The 20,346-nt window shown below is 39.3% G+C and overlaps 2 protein-coding genes across 5 annotated transcripts in view; both read right to left on the bottom strand.

The window, feature by feature from the left end:
• The window catches only part of LOC143267493 (albumin-like), a 34,361-nt gene extending 29,440 nt beyond the window's left edge, over positions 1–4,921 (bottom strand). Inside the window, 4 exon segments of the mRNA XM_076545641.1 lie at positions 1,229–1,437; positions 1,808–1,940; positions 2,860–2,917; positions 4,020–4,921. Coding sequence (XP_076401756.1) covers positions 1,229–1,437; positions 1,808–1,940; positions 2,860–2,917; positions 4,020–4,137 — 518 coding nt within the window. The 5' untranslated portion in view covers positions 4,138–4,921.
• Positions 4,922–8,393: 3,472 nt separating this feature from the next.
• LOC102917898 (albumin-like) overlaps positions 8,394–20,346 on the bottom strand; it is a 33,517-nt gene continuing 21,564 nt past the window's right edge. For all 4 annotated transcript variants that reach the window (XM_076546604.1, XM_076546605.1, XM_076546606.1 and 1 more), the window contains 2 exons: positions 12,971–13,051; positions 8,394–8,530 (listed from right to left, as the gene is read on the bottom strand). In XM_076546604.1, coding sequence (XP_076402719.1) covers positions 8,462–8,530; positions 12,971–13,051 — 150 coding nt within the window. In that variant the 3' untranslated portion in view covers positions 8,394–8,461. The remainder of the gene's footprint in view (positions 8,531–12,970; positions 13,052–20,346) is intronic.

Here is a 20,346-nt window from a genome sequence, read left to right as displayed (position 1 = left end):
CAGGCTTTCTTTCTGTAACCTTATGATCCAAACTTGAAACAACTTCACTGTTAATTTCTTCTGTCTGAAATTTTACAGGTTTAACAAGTTTTTCTAAAGTTGTCATCCTGGCACTTAAATTGACTATCTTTTTAAATTGTAAAATGAGGATAAGCATAGTGATAAACAACATAATTCCAATAACACTAATCTTCTCATATAGTTGTTCCATTGTCAGACTGCCTAAAATTTCAAACAAAACCCATTCTTGCAATGTACACAGAAAACCCATTGTTTTTTTAATGTGGGAAAAATTTCTCTTTTAAATAGTTTCCTTTAAAATATCTAATAAGTTGTGACTTACCAAATCTGCATAGAACAGTAGAAATTTGAGGGGATTTTCAAAAGAGCCACCAGTGTCCAAGGTGTGAATCGAGAGAGAGAGAGAGAGAGAGAGAGAGAGAGAGAGAGAGAGAGCAAGAAAGCATAGCCGGCTAAAGCTTAAATCCAGCCAAGTGTTCCCTCTTGTGCCGAGTCAAGGCTTGGGTCTGGCTTCCTTAAGCTCCGACCACGTGCATTGGCTTTATAGGCAGGGGCCCTGTTCAGCAGGGCAGGCCTGAGTTGTTTGTAGCCCCTGCTTTAAGCAAGCAGCTCACGGTTAGTCCGGCCTGAGTCCAAGCAGACCTGGGCCCGGGCTAGGGACCCGCTGCTCGGACTAGGGAGCTGCCCAGGCTAGGGAGCCTGCCACCCTTACAGGAAACCGGACCTGCCGCCAAGCCAAGCGGTTTATAAAGGATTCTTGTCACGTTGGGTGTCAGATGTACATGTAGCCAACCATCTTATTAAATAAGAAACAGAGAACCAATGTAAAAGAGAAAGCCAAGAGGTCAGAGCTAAGAGCTTAAATCTCACCCTTCCTCCTGCGGTGGTCCTACCTCTCCGAAAGAGAGCTACTTCCTGTGTGTATCTCTTTTCATAGTCTTTTTGTTCTGCCTTCTCATTGGTTGTAAACACAAACACGTGATTGCCTCATCACTGCCTGTATGTACAGCCCCACAGGTCTTAAAGGCATATGTCTCCAATGCTGGCTGTATCCCTGAACACACAGAGATCCACCTAGCTCTTATACCAAGTGCTGGGATTAAAGGCGTGTGCCACCACCGCCACACTCTTGCTATGGCTCTAATAGCTCTGACCCCCAGGCAACTTTATTTATTAACATACAATCAAAATCACATTTCAATACAATTAGAATACCACCACAGTATTTTCCTGAATGGAGGTGCACATGGTCTCAGCATCTGTCCTCACAAGTGGGGGCAGGTTGGGGTTGTCATCCTTGTGTTGCAGGAAACATTCATTTCTTTCAGGTTCTTGTTTCATATAGCAGTCAGCCAGTTCACCATAGTTTTCACAAAGACTTGGAATGGAACATAACTTGTCTCCAAAAAGAGTTTGCTAAGTGGGAACCAGAAGCTGTCAAATTCCTGCCAGTACCTGACTCTCTTTATAACCAAAGAGCATCCTTGTTTGCCTGAATTTCTTTGTGTAGGGTTTAAGCCTTGGGGTCTTTCATCCACCCTGGCATATCTATTGTGCTGTCAATGTTAAGGTCACATTTGGCCAGTCATGTTGGTGAGACCTTTTGAGTCTAGCTTGTGACAATCTCATAGCAAAATCCCTGTTCCTCTGGGTCTAACAATCATTCTGTCCCTCTTCCACAGTGTTCCCTGGGCCTTAGATGTGGGAGAAAGTAGTTGTTTCCCTTTGAAATACTCAGAATTATATAGAAGAGGCAAAGGGATCCTCAAAATCAGAATGTACTGACAATTGATTTGTCACAGTTTGCAGCAGACATGTCAGCAACACATATTTTTGCAAATTCAGTTATTTCATTCACTAATTTCACATGTTCTTCATATGGGCATTTCTGGAGATGCTGGGCAAGGGTGACCACGACTCTGAAAAACAGACATAGAAATAAACTTTACTACGAAGTATTTGGCTTTCCTAAACGGTCAATTGTGCACGTGTATACCATCCATATTTTGTGTACCTTTCTTAGAACCTTCTAGAAAGCCTATTCCTCTCAGCTCTTCCCTGAGGCATAACCAGGAAGAGGTGCCTTTACAAGCAAAAAGGACATGGATTCCTACTGTGCTTAAGTATAGATGCATATGTGTGTCAGTAGATTTATGAACTTGGGGCAAACAAGCAAACAATGTTCTAAATACATTTCATTGTCAAGGTTAGACATTATGTAATTCCTTTGAGTCATTTCTCTTCTAATCCATATACCTCTGTTAATAAAGGTATATGACACTGTTGATCTTTTTAAAATACTTATTTTCATGACATTAAAACATTTTGGAGGTTGGGGATGTGACTTAATTATAGATCACTTGTTTTACATGTGTGAATCCCCGGTTCTAAAAAGACAAAATAATATTCTCACTATACCATGGGATCTTGTTGTGTAATGAATTATCAAATTAGCCTCTCAAGGAGTTATATATAATAGACCTTCCCAGAAAGAACACTAAGATTCCATTCATCCCAAGTTTAATGTGGGCCTTAGAATCTTATCCTCCACTAAAGCAGCCATTAGCCACAAGTGGGTAGATATATTCAATCAAAGTTTAATAACATTTGAATGTGTGCTCCTCAGTTAGGCTTGCCATGTTTCAAGTGCCCAGTAACCATGTGTCCTCTGTCTGCCATATGCTCAGCACCGGTCCACAGTCTTTCCTTCAATAGAGACATTTCTGTTGGACAGTGCTGCCCTACAATTTTGCAAGCTCAAGGTGGAAAAAAAGGCAATTTAGAACTGGAACTAATACTACCAGAAACATTAAATTGACTTTCAACATTTTAACTTACAGGCCTTTGAAATGTTGTTCTCCCAAATCATTAAACCGATGGGCAATGTCACTTTTGTCTGTGGGAACAGGGAGACAAAAACCAAAAACCATATTTAAAGATGGATGAAAACAACTAAGTATAATGTTGTTTTTCACACTTCTTTCCACACACTTAAGCTATTCCTTTACTTAATGACACTGGCCTCTGATCTCTACAAAAAAAAAAAAATGAATCTGCCAATGACTCCTTCCTTCTACATTTAAAGAACTACCCTTTCACCACGAATACTACTTTACAACTGTCTAAGTGTTTATAGCTTTGCATTCAAACCTAAGAGTCAATGCTTTTATCATGTCTCTAAGGATCTACTAAGACAATCTGAAATGAAAGAAAATACAAAAGGAAGCTCCATTTATAAAATTAACAACACATACGTTTAGTTTTCAGTATAGCATAGTAGAGTAAACAGGCCTTTGAGACTTTGAAGATTCTGGCTTCAGCTGTATTCAGTATAGGTTAAGTCACTCAGCCTAGCATGTCTTCAAAATTAAAAGAAATGTAAAATTAAACTTTAAAAAAAATCCCCTCATTATTGTCACCTAAGCTGTCTAAGGTATATTAATAATACAGCCACACAAGGGTTCTCAGACACAAAATATCATCAAAGTCTAGAAATAAGCACTAAAGGAAACCTTAATGTCCCAGCCAGCGGGACCTTCCGCAGAGACCCTAGAAGGGGGAATGGCGAATGAAAGGGACAAGAGACACAAAGAATTGGCAGCAAGACAGTATTCTGATCAAGCTCCAAATTTTATTTTTTCTCAGGTGGGTTCTATAGTAAGCAGACCAGGAAACTTTCTTTGGGAAAAGATCAGGGGACTATTGAGTTGCCAAGCCACCCAACCAAGCAACCTAACCACAAAACATTGTTACTAATGGTCACTGTAGCAGAAAGATAAGAAAATGTTAAGTTATTTTCTAATAACTCACATCTTGTCCAGGCATGTCAAAAGTTTCTGGTTGGTGGCTCAATACTGGACAACAGAAACTTAACTCAGGCAGGCAATATGGCATGGCTCTTAAAATTGTCCTCGGCACCTTAACTCTTTCAAAATGCAGGGCTTCCATTATTAGGAAAGTAAGATAAAAGTAGAGCAGTAAAAACATAAAATTCTTACGTGCATCTTGGCAAAACACACCCCTGGATAAAGCAGAGCCTGAGACAAAGAGGAGGAAGAGGAAGGTCACCCACTTCATTGGGCCAGATGCTCCTGGGTTTGACAGGAAAGGTGACATGTGTGGAGGGAAATCTGCTCTAATATAGTTCTTCAAACAATAATTTTAGATCATTAACCAGACTCAGCTCACATTTCATTGGTTCCTCCCCAATTACAAAATCATACAATCTTTGCCATTAAGTTGTTTGACCGAATCCCTTGTGTGTGTTTGCTCTCTGCAGTTTTTTCCCCCACAAGACTTTATTAATTCATGAAAGTTATGTAAAACATCAAATTTTACATAAACTGTAAACTGTTTTTTGGAGTTTAAACTTTCAAACCTATTATCCTTTACTATGCTCTTTGTCCCCCATTTGAACATTTTTGGTTTGGGCCTATGCATGGGAACATGATGTATTTTAAAAGCTGAGAACTGAATTACACGTATTTCTCATTCCAAATATGCTTTTATCTTTTGATAATAAAGAATTTACATGAGAAGGGGGGAACTAATTATAGGGTTTCCATGTCTTTCTCATCCTTTCAAAATTAGAATCTCCTGTAAAGCTCACATTGCCTCAAATGTAAACTGAGAAAAAGCCAGAGCAATAAGAACAATCATGGAGAATGTTTACAAGTTTTGTGTCACCATCCCAGCTCTGGCTGTGTATGAAACAGATCTGCCGTGGAATATTTTCACCTGATATGAGTCTCTTTCTTGGGTTTTTTCTTTCTTTCTTTTTTTTTTTTAGAAGAGACAGTAGAAGAACACACACCTAAATGATAGTGATGATGGTCTTTGCCACTGTGACATACTTCCTCTGACACAATAGAAAGATAATAAGTAGTAGACCAGTTGTCTTACTTACCTAAAAAAGTGATTTAGTCAAGACCACCATCCAAATTGTTCCCATGGTACCTACATGTACAGAGACCACTGAGTGGCCAGAAAAGCATTCTTGTTTCATATCTAGTTAGACAATGAAAGAAATGGCTTTCTATGTCCTCATTTCATGTCCTCATCTTCAGGAAAGTGTACGAAATATATAACCAAACACAGGAGAGAGATATCAAACACAAATAATGAAGGAGAAGAAACAAGTGTTTCCTTGCTGTTTTATGACTCAAAGGCATCCTGAAATGATAGACTAGTCTCTGAAGACATAGATAAACAGAATGTAGCAGGATGACTGCCTGTGGAAATAATTCCACCAGGGGTGAGGTAGTTGAACCAAAAACTAGAAAAGAAAAAAAGAAACTAAAGAAAGAAGATAGTTCTTTCTTGGACAAATTATGAATTTCTCTTCAAGCTTCCTAGAAAGAGTGAACACTATTTGTTTGAAGTCAGTAGTCATGCCTAGCTCTGTCCTAGTGTGAGTCTGGAGGCATGAGCAAGTATGCAACACTTAAGTCCTTGAATACATTGTATTGCTAACTCACAAATTCAGGCTTTTCATGCACATATACTGTGTGTGTGTGTGTGTGTGTGTGTGTGTGTGTGTGTGTGTGTGTGTGTGTGCGTGCATGCGCGCGCACGCACGCGTGTATTTAGTTTGATAATTGAGTAAAAAAATTACCTTCACATGTAGTATAATCATAAATACCAACGTCTACAAAAACTAAATTTATCATAATGGACTAGGAACTTAAGTTAATTTACTAACTGATGAAGCTCCAATAATTTTTAAATACAAATTAACAACAACTGAGTTTTTTCTTAACTGTATTAATTCAATGTTTTACATGTGCATATCCTAATTAATCATTAGCAGCAGAGAATGAAAGGGCTTAATTCTTTACACTACCTCTATGCTTACATTTTTTCTCACCCGATAAGAAATGCTTGAACAGTTGCATTTGGTAAGAAAGAATTTATACTCTTTCTTCTGAAAATCCTGGCATTAATTCTGCAGGTACATTCTATACTGAGAGGAATGAAGCCACATAATTGTTAGTTGTTTCTAAATGTCCTATTATTCACATTTAAATTCTGTGGTTTATCAGTCATCAAAAGATTTTGGCATGACCATATGCAAATTTTAAACTGAGTTTTAAATATAGTTTAGAGAATCTAGTTTCTGAGTAAACAGAAAATATCTCAGATGATTATTTTAAGTGTTTTCTCATGCTTGTGGGAGGATTTCAAAACTAGAAAGTAGTTGAGAAAATTCTTTGTTTGGAAAGTATAATTGTGTGTTCATCCTTTAGAAGTAAAAAAAGAAAAAAGAAAAAAACCCCACTTCTGTTGAAACCCAGTATGACTAGGAATTAACCCTGAGCTTCAATCCCTTTGGTCCTTTGTTTCCCATTGTGTGTTTGGATGTTTGTTGTTTTGTTTTGCTTTCACTCAATTTGATAGGATGGTTTGAAGTAGATGGATTATCTCATTGGAATTTTTTTTAACTTCCTTGTCATCCCATTAAAACCAGCACACACACACACACACACACACACACACACACACACACACACACACACACACACTTTCTCCCTCCTGATTTCTGAAACTTCTCATAAATTCTTTCAAACCAGCCTTGCCTTCCATCTGCCACCCTTGGTCCAGCCTGCACGTTTCTTCCCCCATGATCCTATAGTATTTCCAGACCTCTTATTGGAATTACAATGTGTCCAGGAAAATAAGACAACAATATCTAATAATGTCCTCAGGATTTTACCACGGATTTTCTAAAAGTAGTGACATTACTTGTTTGCATTCTAAAATGCTGCAGGTCTTAAAAAAAAAAAATGCAGTGGAATCCAACTACTATTACAAAAGCTGCTACTTGGAAAGGTCAAGGACTTTTCCGAAGGTCTAGCCATGGCTTAAGAAGTCTTGGTGATACTTTAACTTATATATATATATATATATATATATATATATATATATATATATATATATATATATGCCAGCTCCTACAATGATTTTCTTGTATGCTATGTGTGCTTCCAAGAACTCCTAGTAGTGTATTTATCTAAAATACCTATCAAGCCTCCAAGGCCAAATGATCTCCTGAACTAAGGTAACACCCTTATGAAAACAACACCTGTCTCATAGGTCAGGTGGGTAGCTTTATTTCTTGTGCAATTTAAACTGAGACCCTCCTTCCTTATATAGCCTTACTAACATTATAGACTCCTGACTTCTTACCTAACCACTTCTAGGAATGTAGATTGAGCAGATAAATTCCTTTTCTAATATTAGCTCTCAGTTGACCTCCACCTTTACCACTCCCTTTTTGGGTTGTAAAAGAAAGCCTGGTAGACACTGCCTGAGGAAAACTCTTACCTGCATTTTTGACCCTGTAAGAATTCCAGCCTGGTGACCTTGTTTTAGCTAGAGCATTGCTCTTGCATGGGTATATGATGGTAAACTTCAGGGACTTAGAGAGGATTTTGAGGATTTTGACTAGAGAAGTAGATGGAGAACTAGAAGAATGACATGGAAGGTGAGGAAGAGCCTGATGGGGAGGAATGAGATGGGTAAGAAAGAGAGAAGAAAGACCTAGATGAGGCAGAACTAAGATGAGAGAATTAAGACAGAACTTAAGAGGGCACAGCCAATAAAGGTAGAGAGAAATCAGGCAAGAAAGGAGCTAGGCACAAGAATGGAACTGAAGCTGTGTAGACAGGATTTTATCCCAGAGGAATAAAGTACACAGACAAAGAACTCTCGATATGCAGAGTCCTTTCCTGAAAATAATTTTCACTCTTCGTAGCTTCTCTTCTGAGTCCCTGGGAAGAATATTATTAAGGCTGGTCTTTAATAATTTGAGATAGAAAATGTGGTTGAATTTCGAAGAAAAAATGCGGACCTAAAACCTTTTCTCAACCATTTTTTCTATAATTCAGCAGATATATGCAGATCCCACATAGTGTAAAGGGCTAGAAATGCTTTATAAACAATAAAGTGAGTAAAATGGAAGATCATTATGCATAAAATTCAACAACTGAAACATGATGAGCAAATTAATTTATCATTCAGTTATGAAAATACATTTCCCAATAAAAGTCAAAGAATGTCCAAGATATTTAAGTTTATATCAAATTTTCTAGTGCAAATACACATTATAACTCAAACATTAATTGTCCCTCATCATTGCCAATGTAAAGCTTCAATTCTCCCAAAATATCCACTTGAATTATTGAGAAATACAGATTGTGCTAAAGATTTCCCTGGAGATAAAGAATTTATATCACAAAATATCTCACCTTAGACAGGTCGATCCCATCAGTACTAGGCACTGATTTCCAGCACATCAGCAAATAGAGCTGATGGAAGGAATGCCATGAAAGTTGTTTAAGTAACAGCCGACTCAGTGAATAAATCCAGAAACTCCTGGCTCTTAGATTGGCAAATCGTTCTGATCAGTTTCCTAGGAAAGCAGTGGCGGAAAGTTCTGAGTTCACAATTGACAGGTCTGGCTTAGAATGCTGATCCTCATAAACCGCCTGTTCCTAAACACACGGTGCCTCTAGAAAAGTTCAAGAACAGCCCAAATGTAACTCAACGGCTGAAGTTCTTTGGGTCTGTGTAGTGCTGGGTATCAAATGCAGGGTCTCATGCCATGCCAGGCAAGTGCTCTACCAAGAGGTTATGACTCTAGCCCCTTAAGCATGGAGACTGTGGGGTGGGGAGTCCTTCAGGCTGTACCTTATGGTGACAGACACATTTAACAGTGGTGTTTTGATACTATCAAGAGCCGACATTGTTTTAAGATAATGACATTGACAAGCAGTTTGAAGAGTACTAACGTGACAAGAGTGACTGCAGTAGGTGGGACATCATTGACAACAGGGTCCAGAATTGTTTTTATTTATTTTTTGCACCTTTTGGCTGAGACTTAATCATTTAAATATATGCCTGTGAAGGTGATGCACAGTGTGGTGAATAGTGGGCCTGTCAGAACTAGAGCAATTGAAGGGAAAAGATTCTGGAGAAATTGACTAAAGTGACAACAAACTCCCCCACCCACTGGATCTGGTCAAAAGTAGATGAAGATTTTTAAAAACAGAAGAACTTAGTGGCATGCTCTGTGTTTAGATACAATTTCTGTAAATAAAGACACTGCAATAGAGTTAATGACCACTTTTACCTGGGATGCTGTGGACATGGAGAACCCAGAACAATTTTTGGAGATAAGAACAATTCAAAACAACCATGTGCAGAACTCCAAAAAGTAAGGACCTTCTCTAAGAAAACTTCCATTCTGAGGATTTTGATACAGAATGTGGGAATGTAGAAAGTGGATATGAGTAAAGAGAATATTTTGTTGGAAAAGGAAGCTGAGCTCTGCCACAAGAAGACATCATTGTGCCATGCCTGCAGACATGCTTATAATCCTAGCAACTAATGAAGACAGAGATCACAAATTTCAGGCCAGCCTGGGCTATATAGTGACAGAAATTCTATCTCACGAAAAACAAAAGAACACTACAATGTAGACTTAGATACAGATGAGTATGCAGACGCTAGCCTCCAAGGGCAGGGCCAGTGAGAAAATGGTTTCTGGAACCAAATAGACTCAGCAGGTTATATTATTTAATATTCATTTGTATATATATATTATATTTAACAATAATAATTAAAGGAAAACAGTCATGAATTTGAGAGGGAGTAGAGTGTGAACAAAGGAGGGATGGAGGGAAGAAAGGGAAGGAACAAAATATTATAATACAGTACACATACATGAAAGTAAACAAGTATTCTAAATGGCTTTGGAGCTGGTGTGTGTGTGTGTGTGTGTGTGTGTGTGTGTTTCATGGACACATTTTCATTGTACATTGTTCTGACTTACATAAGGACATCTTTGTATCGGTATATAGTAAAATATGAGTTTATTCTGCCTGTTGCTTCTTGATATTGCCCTCTTATCCATTTTACTGCCCCTCCCATTGGACTCCTTTATTCCTCTAGATGGTGTCACTTCTGTTTTTCTGTCATATATATATATATATATATATATATATATATATATATATATATATACATGCTTTTGTATATCTGCATAAAATCTAGGAACCATAAATGAGAGAGAACACATTATCTGTCTTTCTAAGACTGACTTCACTCACTCAACACAACTGTCTCCAATTGTTGCCAAAACTTGGAAAACGATATTGCTTCATTCTTCATAGCTGAGAAAAATCCAGTGTGTGCATATCCCTCCTTTTCCTTCCCCATTTCCTTTGTCGATGGACACCAAAGAATATCTATGAGCATACAGGGCTTTGTTCTTCCAGTGTCCTCTTCGATTTATTTTTTCAGTGTTTTAAATTTTTCATTGTAAAGGAATTTCCTTGATTAGGTTTATTGCAAGGGTTTTTTGGTTTTTTTTTTTGTCAACTGAGAATGGGGTTGTTTTCATGATTTCATTTGTACGTTATCTGTCTACAGGCAGTCTACTGATGGCTGTAGATTAGTTTTCTATCCTGCACCTCACTGAAAGTGTTTATCAGATCTAAGAATTTTCAAATGGAGTCTTCAGGGTCTTCTCTCTCTAGAACTACATCTGCACACAGGGATAGTCTAGCTTCTTTTCATACCCATATCCTCTTCCCTTTTTGTTTTATTTGCTTTGGCTGAGATTTCAAGCACCATTTTGAATAGAAGTAAAGATAGTAGGAACATTTGCCTTGCTTCTTATTTTAGTAGGAATGCTTTAAGCCCTTCCCCCTACTTCAGCATGTGTATTCATGATATTGTTCAGAAAGTGTCCATCACATTTTGAAGATGTGTTTGATAGTAATTACATTCACAGCAGCATTATTAATAATAAGCAGAAACTGGAAGGAGCCTAGATGCCCCTCAACTGAAGAATGGATAAAGAAAATGTGGTACATATACACAATGGAATATTACTCAGCTAAAAAAAAAAACAATGACATCATGAAATTTGCAGGCAAATGGATGGAACTAGAGAATATCATTTTGAGTGAGGTAACCCAGACTCGGAAAGACAACCATGGTATGTACTTACTCATAAGTGGATACTAGATGTAAAGCAAAGGATAATCAGACTGCAACCCACAGCTCCAGAGAAGCTAGGAAACAAGGAGGAACCTAAGGGGAAGGTATGGATCACCTTGGAAGGGAAACAGAGGAGATCCCTATGAGTAAACTGGGGATGGTGGGGCAATAGAGTGTAGGGGATGGGGGATGAGAACATGAGGGAATGGGATAGTTGAGCTGGTGGAGGGACAGAGTGAGAGAACAAGAAAAACGATATCTTCATAGAAGGAGACATTGTGGGTTAAGGGGGAAACCTGGTGCTAGGGAAAGTCCCAGGAATCCATAAGAAATACCCCAGTGAAGACTACTAGCAATAGTGGTGAGGGTGCCTTAACTGGCCCACCCTGATAATCAGATTGGTGAATACCCTAACTATGATCATAGAGCCTTCATCCAGTAACTGATGGAAGCAGATGCAGAGATCCACAACTAAGCACCAGGCTGAGCTCTGGAAGTCCAGTCAAAGAGAGGAAAGTGGGATTATATGAGCAAGGGGGGTCAAGATCATGATGTGGAAATCTACAGAGAAAACTGAACCAATCTCATAGGAACTCATGAACTTTAGACCCACAGCTGTGGAACCTGCATGGGACCAGACTAGACCCTCTACATACAGGAGACAGTTGTGTAGCTGGGTCTGTTTGAGGGGCCCCTGGCGGTGTGATCAGGATCTATCTCTGATGCATGAGCTGGCTTTTTGGAGTCCATTACCTATGGTGGGACACCTTGCTCACCATTGATGCAGCAGGGAGGGGCTTGGTCCTGCCTCAACAGCATGTACCAGGCTCTGCTGTCACTGCCATGGGAGAACTCACCCTTTTGGAGGTGGGAGTAAGAGGTGGGGGGTTAGGCGGGGGTGAGGGGAGTGGGAGGAAGGAGAAGGGGAACTGTGGTTGGTACACAAAATAAAAAATTTAATAAAAAGTCATTGCACACAAAATAAATAAATGTTGAGATTGGTGTTTCAAGTATTTCTTGGTGTGAAGTGCTCTGGACATCTGTATTTACTTTCTGTAATACATTCAATGCTTTGTGAAGTGCACTTTCATTTTCCCTGTCTTGATGCTTGACTAATCACAATGAATCACTGTGGACAGAGGATCCTGAACTTCTTTGGTTTGTCTACATAATCATTATACTGGTGAATGCTCTAATTTTTCATCCACAACTTTTAGACTTATCTAGAATGTTCTGATATGGTAGGTACCTAGTAGTACAGAAAGTTGTGCTGAATTGATGTAAGGCTATTTATATATCAAGCTGCACCATGTGGAGAATGTCATCTTCTTTGATTTTATCTTTGTCTACACTCCTAAAATCAAAATCTTGCTGCTCTAGTTCAGTGACATTAATTCGCTGCCTATGTGCCTGTCTGCTATTAAAAGCAACAGATCAGAACTTTCTAATAGGATAAATGCTTAGGTTAAATAGCTTTTTACATTATTCTTTGATAATATCATATGCATATATACTGAATTTTCACTACCTACTATCCTCTCACATCCCTCCTCTTTCCTAGGAAAACAGTCTTGGGAATAGAATTTTGGAAGACTTTGTATTCTGATGCTAGATTGTTTTAAAAACCAATGTACAGACCACGCACAAGATCATTACTGTAATGTTCTCCACTAATAAGAGTTTTACAATGCCTCAGAGACAATCACAGTAGCTATGAACTCCAGTTTTCATATGATAACTATATCCTTCACTATATCATCATAGTCTATGAACTAGTTTTACTCAACCTAAATTAGAAAAAAAATTTTGAAAGAAAGTTGAGAGTTGGCCTGTTCAGCAACCACCTTTTAATACCTTATTCTTTGTTTTAATGTAGTCTCTGTAATCTCAGGAAGAAAATATCCACACCATCAGTGAAAATAAGACTTATTTTAAGCCAGCATACCTGGAAACAAGACTTGTCATGGCCTTGATGAAGCTCAAATGCCAACCAGACTTCTCTGTTTTGGATCTCCCTGACAGTTACCTTTAAATATAAATCTCTAATGAGAAAAAAATCATAGCAGTTATTTTGAAATGATAACACAGGCAGTCTCAATCGCCCTGACATTGCCAGTCCTTCATTTTATAAAACACAAATTTCTCCATATGTAGTTAAGGATGAAAACAGCACTTCAGATCTGTAGTGTGAGCTGGCTAGCTGATGTCCCAGCCATGATGGTACCTTGTCTGTCTTCCAGGTGCTGTGGCTCTGCCCCTCATCTTTTATCCCCTTCCCTCCTCTGTCCCTTTGGGGTTATACTTCACAGTCCCTTTTTCATGATTTGCTAAGATTAGAAAATGTGAGCTGAGTAAGGGCCGGGTGGGAGGAGACAACAGTTGTGAGGGAAACAGGAAGTGCTTAGTAAATTACTTGTGCTTAGATGTTCTCATTTTGATGTAATGGAATAGTTAAAATAAAGAAAATGTTTAATTCGGTGATGATACAAGAATATTTCATTTTTGTTATAATTATCTAACCAGAAAATAAAATAAACTGAGATTGCCAGATCATATTTTTTTGTGGAGTTCTAGACACGGTGCATGGAGAACACATGATGTAGCTAGGATAGTAGAGCAGAGGCCCTGACCCAGACAGCGATCTCATGTCTAAGGATGTGTGGGTGCAAACTCTGTAGCACCTATGCAACTCAGAAGACTATACAATTTAGAGTGTGCTTTCACTGGATAAATTTGTGTTTGTGGAGCAACATTTTGGGAGGTTGTGGGGGCCTGGCTAGAGAAATGTCACGAGCAGGCAGAACACTGTGGGAAGTAGGAGGATGAGAAGACAGGTCACTTCAAAAGTTTCTCCAAAGAGCAAATCAAAGAAATAGATCTCACCTTAGAAAAGAGTGGAACTTCCTGTGGGAACATTAGGAAAGAAATTAAAGGAAAGCTGGCCGGTGGAAAAGAAAAGCAGAATTTTCAGTTATTTGGGTTTCCAAGTATGGGGATGTAGTTATTTTACTAGTACAAGCTCCTTCAAAAGATAATATCCCTAAAGAATGCAACAAGCTATCTGGGTGAATGAGTTATTAATGATGACTGATAAACTAGATCACACAAATAATTGAGATAAAACAATATTCCTGATTCAAATGTTACCTGGAAACACCATTGGCCTGGGAGCTTGAGAGGTTTTACTGAGGGTCAGACATGGAAGCTAAAAGCTTTTAACAAGCTTGAATAGTGAAGGAAAAACAGCCTTTAAGGTAAAAGACAGCAGAACGAGACTAAGAAGAAAACAACCTAAGAAAGGTCAACACAGGTTTCTAGGGTGGCCTGGTGTGACATGGGGTGGTTGAATAGAAATCAACTTTGTGTCTCATATTTACTACAGTAAACATTTCAGCTTGTATTAAAAAACTGTTGAATGGCTAAATCATTAGCTCACTGATTTAACATGATTTATGCCTCAGGTTAGAAAGACAAGAAGAATACATGAGGGAAAGTGGCCAGAGAATTAATGCAATAATCCTGGCAACAGAAAAGAAGAGCTTGAATCCTGTCAATGGTGTAGACATAGACATCTATGGAAATATTAGAGTGAGACCAAGAATAATACTGGCCTTTGACCTAACAAGAAAATCCTTTCTCTACAATAGGTTAGAAAATCTCCTTTGTTCTTCAGCTTTATACTTCCCCAGAGGTCAACAAAACCAGTAATATGTGCCCATCAAACATCTGTCTTCCTTCTCTGCTAGACCATGATTAAAGAACTATGACTATGGAATTCCCTCTCCAAACAACCTCAAGAATCTTCTGAGGCCTGAAAGGGCTTCTTCCATCAGGATATCCTACTATTACTCAGTGGTTGAAAAGCATTGGTCGTAAAACCAGAGTGATGTAACAAGATGACTGGTGGGGTCTGTACATGTTAAATTTCAGGCATTTCGAGTCTTCTAAGAACATATATCTTTTAGATGATTCTATATTAAAGGATATAGAGGTCCCAGGCAAGGCCTCACCTATGAGCATTATTTGTGAGTCATGAAGAAGGGAGAAATTGCCAAGTATGGTTTCACACATCTGTAATTACAACATCCAGGGGTCTGAAGTAGAAGGACCACAAGTTCCAAGCCAGTCTAGCTACATAGTAAGACTGATTCTCAAAAGTAAAAAAGAAATAGCCTTGGGAGAAAGTAAAATGATACATATACATAAAAAGAAATCCATGGTGCAATCTTAAGAAAGACTCCAAATTTAAGAACAGATGACCAGAAGCATGGGAGAAAATCAAGACAGTGTTATCACGAGAAACAACAGGAAGAGAGGATGTAGAGAGTAAGAGAAGTTGTCTGTGCCACTCACCTCCTTCCCTGGCCCCTCACTAGATTCATCATAACCCCTTAGTCCCCCTCCGCCATCTACACTGTCTAACAGCTGCCTTGGTCTCACCACAAGAATGTGCTCCACTTCTCCACTCTGAACCAGCCTCTAATTTCCATGTACCTTTACTCTAATATGTAACCATATCAATTTCCATTTCTAAACTTTCTGACAAATCTAGTGGGTGCAATGTCTGCAAACCATACGTAACCTTCCCTCGAATAGAGATATTTAGAGGGGCAGTTACTCAATATCCTCACACAGTGAATGGAATAAAACTCAGGATGGAATGTGCCTGAAGCCCTGGTTCCATGGGTCTACAAATGTCACCACATAGGTCCTGCCCACTAGGACAGAAGGTTAGTTTGTTCTTGTAAACAGTGGCTAAAGCCTGAACTTTGGCCAGTAAACTTTGGAGTCTCTTGGGCTGTTCAAAAAATTGCTTTTTCTGTCTTTTTTTTTAATCATTAAGGTTGCTACATTAATGTTTCCATGCAATTGAAAGTCACAATTTGTGTTCTACATCTGCTTATAAGGAGTTCTGCAAAAGCACAAACCAAGTCTTGAGCTCACTGTATCCCAAACTCAGTCTTAAACATGCCCAGGGTCAAGCAGCCATTCGGAACACTCACTGGCTGCTGGTTTAACTTGACCAGTGAAGACAGAGTTGTACATGTGATAAGCATCCATGAGCAATTTTCCATCCTATGATCTCCCCCACTTCTCTCATTACATGGCAATGAGTACTCGCAGGGTTAGAGGAATAGGGTAGAGGTAAATGGGTTGGCAGAGCTGTCTTACTTCACTGCTGACCAATTAAAGAGGCTAAAAACACTCAGGCCATTAGGCTTACTAGTCTCTTTAGTCCAGTGATCTACCCACTACATCTATAACTCAAATGCTGGTGATTATAATGTCCCTTCTTTGCCCTCTCCACACAAATCTAAATCTCAAAGCAATACTATTTGGCACACACATCCTTTGGTAATCTGCTTAGCTTAATAAGGAAAAGGGGTGTTGCAGAAATTCAAATATGGATGTCCTCCAAATGTCTCAGCCACCCTGCAAATGAAGCCATTTGTGATAGAGAAACATATTTGTGGCCCCTCACCAGATACATGCAGTTGTTCCTTAATTGCTAAATTTAAAGTGACAGTTACAACACTCTACACCAGCCCAGAGATGGCTCTTTGGCTCATACTCAGTGTCACTTAAAACTATAAATACTCTTGGGAAACATCACATTACAAGTGTGACCGCAAGAACTGGGAAGAGAGATATCATTGATAATCCTTTTATTAAATAGGAAAACTTTCATAGTCATATCTTTACATATTGACTCATTTAAAATCACAATGTACGCCGGGCGGTGGTGGCGCACGCCTTTAATCCCAGCACTCGGGAGGCTGAGGCAGGCGGATCTTTGTGAGTTCGAGGCCAGCCTGGGCTACCAAGTGAGTTCCAGGAAAGGCGCAAAGCTACACAGAGAAACCCTGTCTCGAAAAAACCAAAAAAACAAAAACAAAAAAAAAAAAAAAAATCACAATGTACATTTCAAGTATAGCTATTTCTAATGTCCTTTTTTGTCCACACACTTGAAATGACTATCTAACTTACTCTTGTGTGGAGGCTATTTTGTTTTTTAAAAGAACCTTCCATGTTTGTACTTTTGAGGCATTAAATCCCCACCCCACCCCCATGTCTTTTTAAAAAATGAGCTGTTAGGTGCAACTAGTCCAGTCATAATCTATATACATATCTGTGTGGTGGTATTCTAATTGTACTGAAATGTGATTTTGATTGTATGTTAATAAATAAAGTTGCCCAGGGGTCGGAGCTATTAGAGCCATAGCAAGAGTGTGGCAGTGGTGGCACACGCCTTTAATCCCAGCACTTGGTAGAAGAGCAAGGTAGATCTCTGTGTGTTCAGGGATACAGCCAGCATTGGAGACATATGCCTTTAAGACTTGGGGGCTGTACATACAGACAATGATGAGGCAATCATGTGTTTGGGTTTACAACCAATGAGAAGGTAGAACAAAAAGACTATGAAAAGACATACACACAGGAAGTAGTTCTCTTTCGGGAAGCTAGGACCACCACAGGAGGAAGGGTGAGATTTTAGCTCTTAGCTCTGACCTCTTGGCTTTCTCTTTTACATTGGTTCTGTGTTTCTTATTTTAATAAGACGGTTGGTTACATCTACATATCTGGGTCATCAGAAAGGAATAAAATGAAGGCTGGAGAGATGGGTCAGTGGTTAACCCTATGCACTGCTCTTCAAGAGGACCAGAGTTCAGTTCCCAGCACATACAGGAGTTCACAACTCCTTGTAACTCCAGCTGGAGGGAATCTCTCTCTCTCTCTCTCTCTCTCTCTCTCTCTCTCTCTCTCTCTCTCTCTCTCTCTCTCACACACACACACACACACACACACACACTCACTCACAGAATTAGTAATAAATAATAATAATTTTTAAAGAAAAATAAAATGGATTCTAGAATGTTATCAAAACACAGGATTAAAATGAGACCTTTGGTGCTTCCTCATTAATTGCCTCAGTTTATTGTTGGAAAACACTGCCTAGGAGATCAAGCTGCCACATAGTTTATGGATATCAAAGCTAGATTGGAACTCAGGTTCCCCCACCTAACAGTTTTACATGCCTTTTACTACTGGGTCTAGTCAGCAAAGGTCCATTGACTTTTTCAGTACCAAATGTAAGTTTAGGAATCTATATGAGTCGATTTAGATAGTGGTAGTATATTTTATCAGCTAGTATCAAACGTAATTTGGAAAATATAGGTGAGGTCATTTAGCATTGAGGAAAATGCAATTCTCATTGTCACACAAGTGACCCTGGAGGCATTTAATTCCACAATGTTATTGTCATAATAAAATATTGTATATTGAAATCACTTTGCTTTAATGCACAAATTAGCACCTACTTCTGAATAGCCACCAATGATGTTAATATCCCGATTCTCTAATGCTTAAATGTTATGTGCATTTGATAGTGTGTATTAAATTAATTAGAACAGAAGTGATAGGCAGGAATACCAACTGGATCCTCTTATTTATACCCAACTCCCTCATCCCAATGCTTGTACCCTTGACTATCACTATGCTCTTTTTTAAAAGCCCTTGCACTAGTCTTTATTTTTTAGAATAAAGGAACTTCTAACTTCTCTTTCATGTGTTGTTCCCAACAGCCCAAACCCACATTCCCACATGGCATCATGAATGGAGCTGACTAACTACTGATAACTTCAGACTCCAAAAGCATCTCCTCTTGGCTCCAGTGCCTGTCCTCGGCCCCATTTTCATTCAAGTTTGCAACATCTCTCAACTGAACTTATAAGCACTTAGGAAAAGCTGTAACACTCCTGGAGAAAGTTATCCTGCTGGCCACTGAATTGTTGGCATGCAGACTGGTCTTCTGTCAACCCTCTGAGTGGCAGGGATGAGAGGTTGGGGTTGTCAACATTTTCCGAGTTTTAACCAAAGGGAGTGAAGGGAATGAGGAGATGGGATCTAGGATTACTAGGGATGGTGAGAAGTATAATTCACTGAAACTCATGTTCAGGGAGGACAAGAACAGATGAGGATAGCGGCTGAAGAGTGAGACCAAAGAATTTCCCGGCAGTGGAGGACCGGGTTGGTGTGGGGAGTGGGGATGGAGGGTGCTTTCTCCCTTAGCTCGCTAGCCCACTCCTGTTCCCAGGAGTTCCTTCTCGTTTGTAATAAATGTTCTCTTCCTCTTTCTACCCATGTGTCCCTGTCACAGTTCATTGTCATGGGGTACAGAAATCTAGATACTTCCGTGATATGTCTTTCTGCATGCTGTGAATATGTGTTGCTCTGATTGGTTGATAAATAAAGCTCTGTTGGCCTATGGTAAGGCAGCTTAGAGGCAGGCAGGAAATTCAAGCCAATAGACAGGAAGACGAAAGGAGAGTTGTAGGAGACACCAGTCACAGCCAGGAGGAGGAAGATGTGAAAGTATCGGTGAACCATAGCCACATGGCAACTTATAGATAAATAGAGGGGCTAACTAGGAAGAAGCCTGAGCCATTAGGTCATAAAGTTTGTAAATGATATTAAGCTTCTGAGTGATAATTTTATAAGCAGCTGTGGGACTGCGGGTGAGAGACATTTGTCCTGACTGCGGCAGGCAGGACACAGGCAAACTTCCAGCTCCATACTTCAACAAGTTCCTCCGGGTCACCGCAGCCTTTGCTTATAACAGGAGGAAGTGTGTTGCGGGATGGAACACAGGAGACAGCTGTAAGCTGGACCTCAAATAGCCTGGATAACTTGTAACTAGGACACAGGCAAGCGACCCTACCTAGTTTCCAGACAGGAAGGAAATACAATTCAGGTCCAGAAACAGCCTAGACAGGAAAAAAAGAGAGAAACCTTGCTGGGTGACTCCTCAGCTCTGCCTGTGGACATGCAGTGAGAGATTGGACAGCTGAGAACAGAGCGCCCTGGAATACTGGATTTCAAAGGGTAGTAAGAAAAGTAGAGGGGAAAACTGATGGAAGAACCTGTAAGGAGAGAGATATTCTAACGTGAAACTTTCTCCTACCATCTGTTGCTGTGGATAATGCTGTGGTTGACAGCTAAGTACTTAATTGCTTTGAATTGCCAATTCCTGACTGTAAATTAGAGACTCTTTCTCCCCTCCTGTACCTCAACTTCCTAGTCTGCAAAATGGGTAATAAAATAATACTTGGTAAGGCTGTGGAAAATAAATAAAATATTTGTCAGGAATAGAGTAGATGCTCTAAATGTCAGATACGATTGAAATGGCTAGACTTGGTACCAGGCACTAGCATTTAAAAAGTCAGTGCTCTAGCAATTACCACAGTCTTAGACAGTTCTTCCTACAGGGCTGCAGAGTCAGAGAGAAGCTGAGAGAACCTTACTAAGTTCCAGTGATAGATG

The sequence above is a fragment of the Peromyscus maniculatus genome, chromosome 10 (assembly GCF_049852395.1).
Source record: "Peromyscus maniculatus bairdii isolate BWxNUB_F1_BW_parent chromosome 10, HU_Pman_BW_mat_3.1, whole genome shotgun sequence".
Lineage (NCBI taxonomy): Eukaryota > Metazoa > Chordata > Mammalia > Rodentia > Cricetidae > Peromyscus > Peromyscus maniculatus.
This window is presented reverse-complemented; position numbering and strand designations above follow the sequence as displayed.